This window comes from Candoia aspera, chromosome 3 (assembly GCF_035149785.1).
Source record: "Candoia aspera isolate rCanAsp1 chromosome 3, rCanAsp1.hap2, whole genome shotgun sequence".
Classification (NCBI taxonomy): Eukaryota; Metazoa; Chordata; class Lepidosauria; order Squamata; family Boidae; genus Candoia; species Candoia aspera.
In genome coordinates, this window is record NC_086155.1 from 87,920,579 (window position 1) to 87,936,071 (window position 15,493).

The following is a 15,493-nucleotide window of genomic DNA, read 5'->3' on the forward strand; positions in this document are numbered from 1 at the left end:
TTAATTAATACATGTGCACATGACAACAAATGTACTCCCATGTCAAAGTTCCTATTGATTAATTGACTGATCAATCAATCAATCTAGGTTGTTAAATTCCCATAGCCTCTAAGCAGCTTACTCAGGGTCCCTATAAATGGCATTCCCTCAAAAAGGGAACCTTCAGCAAGCCCTCTCTTCCCAATCTCACTGAGCAGGCAGATTCAATCCAGAGAAGGTAGTTTCATAGATATCCAGGCCCTGAGCAATGAAGGTCTTTAAAGGCGATAACCAGCATGCTGAATTGCACCTGGGAGCTACCTGGCACCCAATGCAGCTCCTGAAGCAAAAGTGTTAACACAGAGAAATGTTGATGTACTCATAATTATACAGGCAACTGCATGATGTACCAGATGAGTTTGCAAAAGGGATTCAACAGCAGCCCAATGTACAGCAAGCTGTAGAGCTCAGGTGTGAGGTGAAGAAGACACGAGTAATTAGGCATAGCACTTCCTGATCCAGAAATGGCTGCAATTGGGCATAATTTATTAAGATAAAATGAGCAGAGCCATTAAATGACAGGAATTGCTAACTGATCAGCTCTTGATTAACAAATACAACCACTAAAGTAAACCACCAGACATCAAAGACATCAGAGTAACTAGACATGCACATTGCCTATTACTTTCCATCCATAATCAATAGAGAGAACAGTTCTATGCAGAGTGCCCAAGTGGCAAATGATGCCTATAGCCCTGTATGTTGTTGGCTCCATGGAGCTCTGTGTACTTTGGCTTCCCATCATGGTTTCTATTAGCAAGGTTTAATAACAATGCTTTTTTTAACAGTGCACAGAAACAGCTGAATGGTCTAGTTGCCTGCTTTTCAATTACTCAGGTACTTGAAAGAAGGAACTATAATACCGAAGAGAAGATACACTATACCAAGGTGCGGTATTTTAGAATGTTAATGTATAGGGTTCTGAGTGACTCAGACCCGATATGCCTAGCCAGTACTGACAATACTATAAGGTTGCAGTCAAGAATTCCTCTCATTCTAGCCCTGGAGCTCAACTAAATCCAAACGAAGATTTGATTACTAGTTAGCTGGCAATCTTCACTGCTCATTTGCAGGACTGCAGCCCCTAAACAAATAGCTGCAGCCCCTAAACAAATAGCTTATTTTGCCTACCTACTTAACATACCTTCCTTCTTCTCTACAGCTTCCCTAGTAAGCCCAGCCTTGTCTAAGGCTACCAAAGCAGATCCCAGGGACAGCTGACTCACCCCAAACGTTGCACGACAAACCTACAAGACTTTCCACCTTCAGTTTCTTCCTTAAGACGAAACACTCACATAAAAACCATTCTGACCAATTTGCCTCACCAAGCATGAATTCATGTGTCCCTTCTTGCCCTGTGTCGTCCAAGCTCCTTTTCTTTGTTTAAGGAGGAAAAGAAAACTGCACGACCAGGGAAACCAGCTCAAGCTCCCCCACCTCCTCTAAGGAGAGAGCGCTGATGCTGTGGTCGACCTTTCCAAAAGACCCAGCGGTCTCGCAATGAAACAAACGTCCTTCACCCACCGCAGGAAAGCAACAGGAGAGGAATCAAGCCTATGAATTAAGCCAAATCCTATCGCATAATTCTAGCACTGGAAAGGAAAAAAAAGGGGGGGGGTAATTTATCTTTTGAGCCCCGCCCCCTCCTCCCCAGACGTGGGAAACAGGCCGACCCCCACGTTACCCAAGTCCTCCTTCGCTCCCCGCGCCGAGGCGCTTCCACTACTTCGCCCAACAAAGCAGCCCAAGCACGACCTCCCTCTCCCCTCCCGCCGCGACACGGACACTGCGGAGCGAGGGGCTGCGCCTCCCCACAAAGGACCCGGCCGAGCTCGCACGTTCCTTCTCCGCAGAGGGGTGGCCGTGAACCTCAGGCACAACGAAGAGAAAACGGGGGGGGACTCACCCAGAGTTCCGTGCCCCAGCTCATGGCGACTCCGCTGGCAGCGCAGGCTTCGCCGTCGGCGCTCCTTTGTGGCTCTTCGGGTCGCTTCTCCCGCGGCTTCGGCGCTGGCAGGAACGGCGGCGGCGACAGCAACGCACACCAGCACACACCGTCGTTGTCCTCTCGGGAAGCCCCCGAGCGGTGGAAGCGTCTCCCCTCTTGGCGCCGGAGAGAAGGTGGCGGCGACAGCGACCAAATCACCAACTCCGCCTCGCTTGAGGCTGGGAATAAGGAAAGGGAGGGGGAGGGAGGGCGGACGAGCGGGCAGCCGCGGAGGAGCCTGGGAGAGGGGCGGGCTCGGCCACCGCAGCCGCTCCTTAGGGAGGCTCGGGGATTATGCGCGAGCGGAGGGCGGGTTCTTTCGCCGCTCGCACGCTGGTGGCTGTTGACCCGTTTCCTGTCTCCGCCGCCTTCTGCCATACAAACTGCGGAATGGAGGATTCTCCGCGGGGGGCGGGGGGCGGGGGGCGGGGTCAGAAGCCTCTGGATTGCTACAGGTGAGGTGCCACCTTTCTGGATGCTCTCTTCCGCTTCAGAAAAGCAAGCACAAAACGATTTGCAAACGGTGCTACCAGGTTCTTGATTCCATGCAAGCAAGAAATCGAGTGTCGCGTGTTCGACAGTATGACAGGGAAATCGTGCTCTCCTTTTCATTAGGTTGCAGACCAAAAGCTATGGATTAAGGATGCTTAAATTTCTGCAGTTTCCTTAAATGACCCCATATCGCTGCATGTTTCGATGTCTTCCTTTTCTAGTTAGCAGGTTTTGGGGGGCCCTTTGGTTTTAATACTGAGGGATGCACTAGAAAAAGACGTTTCACAGATCTGCATCCTTGAGTGGTTAAGCCCATTCTCACCACTTCAAATTTCTTTTCTTTAATTTACACAAGAAAAGACAAGGCAGACAGCCAATATTTTGTCCTCTTGGCCAAATTTCAGAATGTGTGTATTCATGTTTTTAGATCGAAATTAAAAGAAAGGGAAAAGGAATTCAGTCCAATATGCATTTTACAAAAATCAGGCAAAACTGCTTATCTGAGGGCCAAAAATGTTTTATAGCTGCTGGAACAAAATAACAAATAATTGTCTGCTAATTGATGCTTGAAGTACAGAAATTATATCAATTAACCCCTAGTGCATCTAAAAGTGTCCTAAGTGCTATAGGCAAGATAAACAGGTTCCTGTCTAAAATCTCACTTTGGAAAAGCCTTATGCTTTTTTCTTTTTTTTTTTTTTGCAATAGTTTGTCTTTGCATACTGGGAGTGTACCAAGCACTGAATATTGTAGTAAGGCTAATTCAGGGGAAAGTAGTTCCTCACTGCTAATGCTTTTCACAACTGCAAGTGAATAATCCATGTATAAGGTACTGTTCCTGACAAATTGATATAATTTTTACTATGGCATATACAGACCCTCTTCTCTTAATGGAGCTATTCATGTGGCACTGACTCAGTGCAATTCCATCACTGAATGCATGCAGCTGGGTCCATTTTCAACATGTGAGCAAAAGTGGAAAGTTCAAAACAGTGGTATAACTATTTTGTGTAAATAAAAAATAAGTGCCATGATCTAATTTGATGGGATCCAGAGCTGATATATGTGTGCATTCAGAATATAAGGGGAAGTGACAGTGAGAGGGGAATAAGATTTCTGCATAAATCTGTGAATGGAGAGAGGAGAATTATTTTAATAAGCTGGAAAAATAAGGACAATTACTTAATGGAAACGTTATGATATCCACTGTATCTTCTCTATGAATAACTCCATTGACTTTGAAATATTTAACTTTCATGTAAGGAATGCAGTCATCTTTTAACTCTTTTAATGTCATTGTAATGTGACTGTTTTCCCTTTATGTTGACAGAAGTACAGCAATTGGAGGATAAATTTCTTGATCATCTGTTGGATCATTTGCCTCCAGCCTATGATAAATATCTGGGAAAAAATGAAAAATAAATCTTTTGGAAAGAAACTTTACAGTTTAAAGATTGGGTATTTCCTTGTTAGTTATAGTATTTGGTGATTAAATGTTATAAATGAAAGGACAAGTTGAATAAAGCATGTGTACCATTTCAAGTAGATTGTCAGTATAAAAGAGAGGTAGGGCTGACTCAAGAAACCATAACAACAGTAGCAGGCTTGCAAAATAAGCAAGTAAACAAGAGGTAGATGGAATCTTGGCATAGAGTTTGATATACTCAGGTTAGTATGAGGGTATACTGCAATGTTTCTCAACCTAGGCTGCTTAAAGCTGTGTGGACTTCAGCTCCCAGAATTCCCCAGCCAGGCAGCTGAGGAATTCTGGGAATTGAAGTCCACACATCTTAAAGTGGCCAAGGTTGAGAAACACTGGTGTACTGTATGAGGTAATGGTGAGTCAGGTAGTTAAAAAGAAATCAGCAATTATCTGTGACTTTTCTAGTGTTGACTTAAGAAAATCAGCATAACTATTGTTAGACATAATAAAATATGCCCAGCACTGGTCCTAAGCTTTATTGTGTAGCTGTTCTCTTTATGATTCCTATTAAGTCATTGACAAAATAACCGTTTCACATTTGCAGCAAGACTAACCTAGCTGACTTTGTTATGTAATTTGAAATGACCATAACTAATTTATTTAATTTTGTGCATTTTGTATCATAGCTGGTGCAAATCACAGGTAAATGATTTATCCAGTTTCAGGTGACTGAAAAAAAAATGAAGACTGTACCAATTATGCCAGGAGCAGCCATCTTTAATAGGATTTCAGGGTCGGAACCCTTGGGTATAAAGTGTGATTAAGGCACACTGAAGTTCCAAATGTTTATGATACATTTGTTCTTAGAATGATCTGGCTTAGTGAATCATATAAATGTAGCCCAGAGGCATACTGGGAAACAGAGATTATGCTGAAGACTTAAACTTTATTTTGAAACATAACAAACATACCATTTCATTTTTTAAATTAAAATAATATTTGAAAAACGATGTCAGGTAAGGCAGGGTATGAGAGGTGACAAGATTTTTCTGGTATGGAGCAGCAGTAATTCTGAAGAAACTTCTTGTGAATTCCAGTCTTCGTTTTGTTGTCATCATTTTTTCCGGTGGAGGCCTTAAAGGTAACTATTGGTTTGCATGAAGGTATGTTGCACAAAGGGCTAATTTGTTGATGAAAAGGCATTAATGTAACACAGAGTAGTTTGAATCTCTTTGGATGGGTGCTGATGGACACATTGGTGAAGGCCAAAGGTGTTTTGCTGTCTAAGCCAAAGGAGAGGACGATGCATGATTCCATCTAGAGGAGTCAATTGGACTGGCAATTAAATCTCATTTTGATCCTGGAGAATTATATACTGAATGCCTGAAAACAGGCAGAGCATGAGGAGAGCAAGGAAGATTGGCTGAGAACTTTGGTGGAATGGAGAATGGGCTGCTGCTGCTCTTCTCCAGCATTTTCAACCCCTTGTCAGTTTGTAGGACCAAACTTAAAGAACGTGGTATTGTTAGTGAAGTATTCACAAATGAAACATTGAGCTGGATATCTTGTCATTTGAATTTCAGTCTCTAGAGCAGTGTTTCTCAACCATGGCAACTTTAAGATATGTGGACTTCAACTCCCAGAATTCCTCAGCCAGCAATGCTAGCTGGGGAATTATGGGAGTTGTCCACATATCTTATAGTTGTTTGGTGTAGTGGCCAAGGTGCTGGTCTAAAAACCAGAAGACCGTGCATTCCGGTCCTCCCTTAAGCATGAAAGCCAGCTGGGAGACTTTGGACCAGTCACTCTTTCTCAGCCCAGCCCACCTCAGCCCAGCCACAAGTTTGTTGTTGGGAAAACACAAGGCGGGAGCATTACACATGGATGCCACCTTGAGTTGACCAAATATAAAGGTGTGATAAGAATCTATTACTAATAATAATCTGTTTTAAGGGTACTGGAGGGCAAGAAACATATGGTTGTATGAAGCCCTGTATATGCTCATAGAAGTAAAGCTTAATAACAAGCAGGAGAAATAATGAGTTTCAAGAAAATAGATAACTACCCAGTGAGAATGAAGAACTTCTAATGGTGAAAAAATATAAGTCCATGAGGAATGCTTTTGCCTTTAAAATATTTGCATTTCTGCATACTGAGCTGGAGTACATCTCATAAACTAAGGAATGTGAAATAAGAACATTAGTAACTTGGGAGGAAGATTTCCTAAGAAAAACAACATACTCAGCTGACCAATTAAAGGAAATATGCACTGGGAAAAGCTAAACTCCCTAGAAGGCAATATGTTAGGTACAGAGAGTGTGACAAGCTGTAGTGTAACTCCCTTCAAATAAACAGGTTCGGGACCAAAACATACTGTGTCTCTGAATGGGTTAAAGAAACAAAACAGAAGACCCCAGGGTGATTTCATTAATTTCATTGTTTATTTAATTGTTAATTCCTTGCTGTCTCTCTTTGCTCTTCAGGGCATTCTTAAATAAGGGTTTTTGCTCACACAATTTCTCTCTTCCTACTGCTGAGCAGAAAGAACATTATGTGCTGTCTCCAGGCACCTCTGTGCTTGGTGTTGATTTCTTCTGTGATTCTGCTGTCTTCCTCATCATTTGCCTAACCTTTCCACTTGGTGTGTTTTTATCTGAGCCTAAACAAGTTCGCTGTTCAAGATTTTCAAGAGCCAGTTATCACCAGGATACATACTGATTAGTTCTTTTGTTGGTTGACATTATTTGGCAACTTCATGTTTATAATGGAACAATGCTTATGTTTCATGTGATGTTGATGGCTCCAGTTTGCTGTACAAGCAGTGAAAAGGAAATAGTACAAGTGCTCCACAAACCCATCCCTTTCCCATACTTAGTGGAAAAATAGAAGAATCCCCCTTGTCTCCCTTCCTCCTTTATAGATCACAACAAATCATCAAAGGGGTATGAAGGGGTAAGGAATGTTTTACCTGGAAGGAGGGAAGGCAGAATGAAAATGGCATTTCATCTTCCCATAGAACCTTGCTGATGAGTCATGACTCATAAAAAGAGAAGCTTACAATCCTGATCATACAGTTCCTAGATGCTTCCTGCTGATAAAATATAATTGAGATTCAAGAAACTGGAAGTTCCTTGTTTATTGGCTCGAATATGGTCATTACTTAATCTGAAATACGTGTGTTGCAATTTCTGATGCTAGGCCAAGCTTTCCCAATGTAGCGCCATTCTTCTGTATTGGACTACAGTACAACTGTCAAAAGTGCATAGATTATTTCACCTTTGTTGAAATAGTCCAAACGCATGGCTTTCTTCTTTAACATTGCTTTTCCCTGAGAATGCCAAATGGATACACACAGCCAAATATACAATATTCTCTTTGAAATGCAGAGTTTTATTAAACTGTTCATTTCTCACCTTCATGTTACAGTCACCAGAGAGAGCGTTCCAACATCTGCATCACAACAGTAGATAACAGTCAGGTACATGAAGGGGCATTTGCTGTCCGATTCAGGCTCATTAGTTCAGACAGAGCTAGTCACCTTGATTAGTTTGTTTCAGTGCATTCTGTTCCTGTTTTAGCAGATAAGCCCCTGATTCAGTTACTTGGACAGCTCTAAACAAAGAAAGGAAGAAAAGGTCTGTGCCCCCCCACTGGGCACAATCAAGAGGGCCAATTAACCCTTTTGGCCAGGGCTGCCTGCCAACTTATGTGACCTCTACTTTATCTGATAGGCCAAGCTCATCACTGCAAGACTAATTCCCCTCCCCTCTTCATCCCATTAGAATTAACTGTCTCTCACTCACAAATGGCTGTTCAGCTATCTTGCCAGCAGCAAATGTCTCACCTCTGCTTCCTCACAGGCAGGCCCCCTTCTAATCCAAAGCAGTAAAAGGGGTGTCATTGAATTCCCTTTCTCCCCATGCTAACCCTATCCTGGTGGTAGGATGTAGAAAAGGAATCCCAAGCTACAAAGCATAAGCTTAGGGACCAGGCCCAAGCATTTGATGAACACTAGGATGAAAGAGAGATGGGAAGGGTTGACCACCACTGACAGGCAGGTCAGGCAAGTATAGGCAATTTGTCCATTATTTGCTCTATTTTCCCTTCTAGAACATTTCACACACTTCTCAGTTCCAAAAAGAAAAAAAAATCTGAATACATTTTAAAGTTATGTTTTCTTTGTATGTAATTTCACCCTCCAATGACAGGCTGAATGGGCATGAATTCCACTACCATAGCAACAGTGTGCGTCTGGATCTAACATATGGTATAGAATTGCTCCATTAATTCATTAAAATTATTGCCTGGCTTAATGCATCTAACATTTTAGAATAGTCTTTGAATAATACAGTAATTACCTACCATGATATTATGGCTTTGCTGTTAATCAACGGTAATAAAAATTAAGGTGAAATTATTTTATGATTAAACATTCCAAAATACAGTATATTATGCTTCTGTATTTCAAAGGTAGATGCAGTAAATTATTGCATTAAGCTTGACAGCCACCTAGTGGTAAAAGGTGGAGCTTCCTTTGTAAAAAAAATAACCAATTACATATATACTGTATAACAGGAAAAAATATCCAATTGCACGGGAGAATCGGATTTGAAACCAGCAAAATTATATTCAAATGTTTTCAATAGCTTGATAGATCATTGGTGCCGTAATATCAGTGGCACAGGTAAAATACAGAAAGTGGGGTTTTTGATAGGTGTGACTGAACCTCCAATCCTTTTGGCTGCTGTAGATCTGGTGACCTCCCTTGTGTGCCACAGCTAACAAAGAAACTTCCATGTCATTAATAATATGTCGTCTTTATGCAGCAACTGCTGCTATTCCTGAAAAGAAACTCTTACTGTGATCAGACTCATTTTATTCAGCATCTAAGATCTCTGAAAATAAAAGTACAATAGAGAGCATATAAGTCAATGTGGCCCTTTAAGCCAGTGTTTCTCAACCTTAGCAACTTTTAAGATGTGTGGACTTTTATTTTATTCTGGATTTTATTTTATTTTATATTGCTGGCTGGGGAATTCTGGGAGTTGAAGTCCACATGTCTTAAAGTTGCCAAGGCTGAGAAACCCTGCACTAAGTATTGCTTTGCATGGTATTTTTTTTAGAAGATAGAAGCAAGTGAGAGAAACTTTTTTTTAATATTTGAGCCTGAATGTGCAGGGGTTCCCCTAAGCCTGAAAAATATTTCAAGGGTTCCCCCAGGGTCAAAGGTTGAGAAAGGCTGCTATAGTCAAAGAACAGTTAAGGATTTAAAGAGTCCTGGGAAGCACTGATGTGGCCCCTGAGCAAAGTTTAGCATTGCCCACATTTTGAGGTTTGCAATGAGAAGTTTAAAGAACCAAAGGCAGTGTATGAAGCTGTATATGGATATAACGGAAGCAGGGAAGATTTGCACATGTAGATAAGCATGGACAGATGAATTGAATGGTGTTGGTGTAAATAACTTTTAGTGATGTTTCTTTTTTCTTAACGGCGTCTGTGAGGTGGTGGTGGTGGTAAAAAGTCAAGATGGCAGCTGCAACTGGATTACTATTTACATGAAAAGGGTAGACCTCATTTGCATGGTCACAACTACTATCTTGACTTTATTTACACCCCCCAGACACCCCAGAATTACTAAGGCTTACTATTTTTTCTCCCTCTCCTTCTCCGCCTTCGAGTCAGTGCTGACTCCTGGAGACTGCCTGGACAAGTCCCTGCAGTTTTCCTGGCAAGGTTTTTTAGAAGTGGTTTGCCCTTGCCTCCTCCTTCCTAGGTCTAAGGGGGAGTAACTGGCCCAAAGTCACCCAGCTGGTTTTGTGCCTAAGGCAGGACTAGAACTCAGGGTCTCCCAGTTTCTAACCTGGTGCCTTAACCATTACACCACACTGGCTCTCTTTACCTACCCTGAAAGGTGTGATGGGCATATATCCCCTTTAATCTAGAACAGCATATAAACCCCAGAAGTAAGTAAGTAAATGAATGTGTTTGGGGGTGGATGTTATTTGTCAAGCTTTAGGACATTGACTTCAAATTGAAAGTAATCATTTTCCTGGACATGAATCACAAAGAAACTTAAGATTTATTGAAGTGAAAGGAACTGGGTTAGAGAAATTTCAGCAGCTAAACTATTTCTGACCTTTACAGTATAGTACTACATGCATGAAATGTGCTGATAGTGCAGGGGCCCCTTCTGCCCTGGCTAGTATCCCAGCACCCTTGCAATTAAATAATAATATAGGCTTATGATGGCCTGATCAAGATCAGAGTTACAGTGTGCTGGAGAAAAAAAGTGTACTCTTTCCTGCAGCCACCTTTTTGGGAGGGGAAGTTTAAAAAGAAACGAGAACAGTGGAAATACTGCTGCCACATTTTCATTTTCTGGTTGTCAGCTGCTTAACCATAAGATAACAGTTAATACAGATGACATGTAGAACCAAGGTAATCAAGAACAGACCATAGATACAGATTGTGGTCCAAGCTGTCTGCCATAATAACAATCTTGACAATGGTCTGGGTTCAGATGATAGGACAAATCCAACCACAATATGACTTAGCATATTGGGCAAATGACCCTGTGTGACCCTGAATTTAGAAATTTGGGTGGAATGGGAATACCCAGGTTCAAATGTTCAATCAACTATGATGTTCACTGGATGATAGCAGCCTGTTACTTTTTATTAGAGTATCTGATAGTTTGGTAGAATAAAATGGAGGGTTATGCATGCCATTATTGACCACCTTTCAGAAAACATGGGATATAAGTGGTAATTAAATAATTAAACAATAATCATCAGCACCTTTCCATCTTTCCAAATAACTGGCCACAAGATTTACTGGGTAAAGCTATGACATAATCTCAAATCATACATTATGAAGATCTGTGCCTTGAGTAATAACAGTTGATCTGCAGAATAACTGGATGAACCTGTGGCAAATGTATTCCCACAAATAGCTTTCAAACATGAATAGTTTAAACAGTGTAAAATACTACCGTATGAAATAACTCAATTCAGGGTGAGTGACTAGCAACAGCCAGCTATACCCAATTCATTCTTCCTCCTCCTTCAGTTTTCTTGTGTTCGAACAGTCATTCCGCATTTCTTTGTTGCTGAGAATGTTCAGTTTTGATTGATTGTTTTGGTTTTTTTGTGGGAGAGGATAATTTTGCAAATTATATCGTTTCCATGAATTTGCTGATACCACTATTTTTTACATACTGTAGAAGATGCAATTTTCTCATCCTTACTCAGAGAATATTGCTGTTGTTTTATGCTAAGAAGCCATCCATGTAAAACAAGCAGAGGAAAAGATAGATTAATCTTGCTGTTCTAACAACTATTGTACACAACCTTTCTGCTTATGTAGAGAGTAATGGAGATGACCTTGATAGAAATATGCAAGAATTGTTACTTAGGCAAAGAGGGCTGAAACGTTCTTTAAGGCCTGGGAAGCACAATGATATCTGGAAGCTGATCAGGCCTCCCTGATTCACTGGATATCAGAAGAAGGTGAAGTAAAGCACCATCAGACTTACCAAATCTGTTGTTATAGCCTAACTCAATAAAGTATAGTTCTGGTCTTCCGGTGCAGTTGATCTTCTGGTCTGGTCTATCTAGTGGGCTGACATCATATATGCTGTCTTTTCTGCACCTTCTGAAGCTATCAAAGAGAAACAACCTTGTTCTGATTACAATCTAGCACAATCTACTCCTAGTGGCAGTAATGTTCCAAAGGTTTAGGCCTTCAGGGATGAGGAACACGTGGCCCTACAGGCATTGCTAAACTGTAACTCCCAGCAGTTCATCATCATTGGCTGTACTGGCTGAGGCTTCTGGAAACAACTTCTGAAAAGTTCATGTTCTCCATCCTGCTTCAGGTAGAAGTCTTCAGGTTCTACTAGATCAAGATGTTTGAACCAGTGGTGATGCTTGGTCTATATTTGGGACTTTCCTGGTCTAAAACATTGGCTGCTATACAAACTCTTAGTGTTTCAGATCAATAAAGTAAAATATAGGGGACTATACTCCCCACCCCCACCCTTTGCTCCACTGCTGTACCACTAAGCTACAGCTGTGCATGATGAATAGGCTGTCAGACTTGTTCGCCACAGCACAACCTACAATTTTGCATGCCATTGCTCAACCCATTTTGAGGTTTGCAATGATTGCAAAACAATTGAATCCCTTTAGTGTGAATCAGTCATTACCAGCAAAATATGGTACCATCCTTAACTCTGTCCTATGTGGATCTCTCTCTCTATGAAAGGTATCCTGCAGAATCATCCTCAAAACTTGGCTATAATCTACCCCCAGAACCCTTACTGCTTGCCCAGAGACACCAAGCTTTATCCCCAAAGATGCACCAGTGTTAAGAATTATCCCTGTATTGCTGACAATCACCTGGAGATTGGGAAACACCTTCTCCAGTGCCTCCATTATAAAAGTCTAAACTTTTCCTAAAATTTGACTGCTGTACACTTGGTCTTATTAGGAGGGAAATGATTTGCCCCTTCTAACCAGAACTCTAGGAAACAGAAATTAAGACAGAAAAAAAAATCAGAATTGTTTTGCAAACCTTGTTTGGACTTCATATAAAATATAAAAGCAGTCACTTCCCAAATAGGAAGTTGAAAAACTGAATTACGCAAAAGCAAGCTCCTACTGGCATTGGAATGAAAGGATTTAACTCCAATATTTTTTTTTAAAATGGACCTGAAAATGATCTGCAATATTCCATAGTTGAAGAACATTGGGAGTTGGATGGCTAAAAAAATTCAAACAAAAGGTTTTTATACATGACAAACTAGCTATTCCTAGGTATCTTTTTACTTAAGTAGACCAGGAGTCTGTGTACTCCTCCAAGAAAAGAGACATCTGAAATCTGTTTGTGTGCATATGCCCATGTGTGGGCTCATGTATGCTGCCCTTTACCTTTTTTTGTCCCAGAATGCTAGCTGTGGTCAAGTATCTACACAATCTATCAGTGACTTACTAAATTTACAATTTCCAACTTCAGACTTAATTCTACAACAGCTATTTTGTCCCTTAACCGTTACCCCCAGTAGGCTGATTTTTCCTGGTTTTTTGTTTTTGAGAGAGAAAATAGGCAACCCCCTAGAACAATGGCTTAAGATCTATTTCACCTATTTCCCCCAAAACCTGGACTGGTCAGTGATCATAATAATGACCTCTGCCTTAGGTGTAGATGCCATGGTCACAACAACTGGTCTGATTTTATGGGAAGAAGGTATGATTTTTTCTCCCGTATGTTTGATACTAGAGAGTTCAGAACACCTTGAAAGCTTGCATTCTGCTTTTGGGGTCGGTTTTGTTAAAGGTATTGCTCCTGTGAAGTTTTATCCCCCTGCTGGCCCAATTAATAAAGGGTACTTAATTGGCCACAATTAACTCACCCTCCTTTGGATATATAATGGATCCTGGTCTTACATTTGGGCTATCATCTAGGCCTTGACCAAGTTTCTGCCTCTAGCTTCAACAGTACTGTAGGTGCTCCCAATTAATTCACTATCCCTTTATGCAGCCATTTTTGAAACACAAAGAGAGTTGAGGACTGCCAGCCTAAGTGCCTGCCAAGTGTTTGAAAGAAAATCCAAGCTTCTGGAAAATGATCCAAAATACTTCTATATTAAAGGAACTTGTCAATTTATATTTTACTGGAAATATTTAATGCAAACATTTGCTTTTTCATATGTATTTTCATAACATAGCTATTTGAGCACTTATGTAGAAAGTTGAGAGTGAAATATATATTTAATATATATATACTGTGTGTGTGTATGTATATATATAAGGATAGCACTATGTTGTTTATATTTCCCTTATCTTTGTACAGGTAGTCCTCAATTAATGACCCTAATTGAAACTGGAATTTCCATCGCTAAACGAAGTGGTCATTAAGCAAAACATCATGTGACTGCACTGCTTAGCGACGGCAGTTCCAGCAGTCCCGATTGTGGTTGTTAGGCAAGGACCTCACACTTCTCATGCTATGCACAAATTGCTTCTGCTTCAGTTCCCCCACCTGCCTATCTTCCCCCATCTCTGCGCTCCACCACCTACTCTGCTGCCCCCCCTGCCCCCCAATGACCTTTGCCGTTGTCTTCCACTGTTGGCCCAGGATCTAGACAGTGGGCAAGGGTGCAGCCTTGGAACGTGCAGCAAGTGTGGCAGTGTGGCAGAACCTCATCTGCCAAAGGGAGCTCGCTAGGACCAGCCGAGGTGGCAGTGGGATGGAGCTGCCGGAGGAGGCAGGCCAGCAGTGGTCAGCTGGGGGCGGTGGCAGGGGTAGGCGGCGGAGTGCAAGGTGGCAAAATGGGCAGAGATGGGGGGAGATCAGCAGGTAGGGAGTGTCGAAGCAGAGGCAGTTCACACAAGACAGAGAAAATGACCAAGGGATGCTGCAACAGTCATAAATGCAGGCCGGCCACCAAGTGCCCGAATTTTGAGCACATGACTGCAGGGGCGCTGCAATGGCCAGATCTTTGAGGACCGGTCATAACTACCACTCATTCAGTACCATAACTTCAAACAAATGATCATTAAGCAAAGACTACCTATACCCTGTTTATAACTTGATGCTATATGATTGCTTTAAAGGTGTGTCTATAGGATATTCTTTGATATCATTGTCTTTTTAAATCACTTCAGTGCAAGAAATAGATTTGCAAAAATACTCAGAGGGCTCATTATGGAAACACTGCAGATTGATCCCTAGGTGGAGCCCCTACATTACATCTATAACTCCTTCAAAAGGTACAAAATGTAAAGGGTGTACATGTGCATACAATATGTTCTACATCTTGAAGAAGTAAACACACAGTAACTCGAATAATTAAAATGGAAGGAAAATTTCTCCTTAATGTGATTCACCTTGAATATGCAAAATCATCATCATATACAGTTTAATCTAATTTATGAAATCTGCTTATAGGCTTTAACAAGTTTAAATGGAAGTCATGAATCCACAATTGAATGCTTCCCCAGAAACAGTTATGTCCTTGTCATGACAGGGAGCCCTAAAATGTTAACACAATTTATGAGTAATGTTGTCATGAGTAAGGATGGCGAGCAGGGGGCTCCCATCCAGACTGTCAAGCGCATGCGTAGCACTGAGGAATTGTTCAGCCATTCAAAGAGACACAGATCGGGACCGCCTTAACCCTTGGGGGTTATATGTCTGGGTTTTCTCACGCTTCTTCAGTTTGTTAGGATTCCTGTTAAGTACTAGCAATAAATATTAGAGACCAGTTCCTTGTCTCAGTGTGTTTCCTGGTTGTTAGGACAAATGTGCTTTGACAAGCTGGATATAATACCATAAATGGGTGACCAGTCTTCCAGAATTCCAATGCTTTTTGTTTTTTACATGGTTTCTTATGCCAGTCAGTGTGGGATACATGCAAAAATGTAGGATTATTTATTTATGCATCAAAAAAAGGGAAGGGGCAGAGTCATGGATTTGCATAAGAGTTTAAACAAAACTTGAATAAACCTGACCACTTCTACCTAAAAGCACTGCCTGTAAGTCAAGGGTTT

General features: G+C 41.4%; 1 protein-coding gene across 3 annotated transcripts in view; it reads right to left on the reverse strand.

The window, feature by feature from the left end:
* FNBP1L (formin binding protein 1 like) overlaps positions 1–2,350 on the reverse strand; it is a 74,404-nt gene extending 72,054 nt beyond the window's left edge. For all 3 annotated transcript variants that reach the window (XM_063298302.1, XM_063298301.1, XM_063298304.1), the window contains exon 1: positions 1,946–2,350. In XM_063298302.1, coding sequence (XP_063154372.1) covers positions 1,946–1,969 — 24 coding nt within the window. In that variant the 5' untranslated portion in view covers positions 1,970–2,350. The remainder of the gene's footprint in view (positions 1–1,945) is intronic.
* Positions 2,351–15,493: the final 13,143 nt, after the last annotated feature.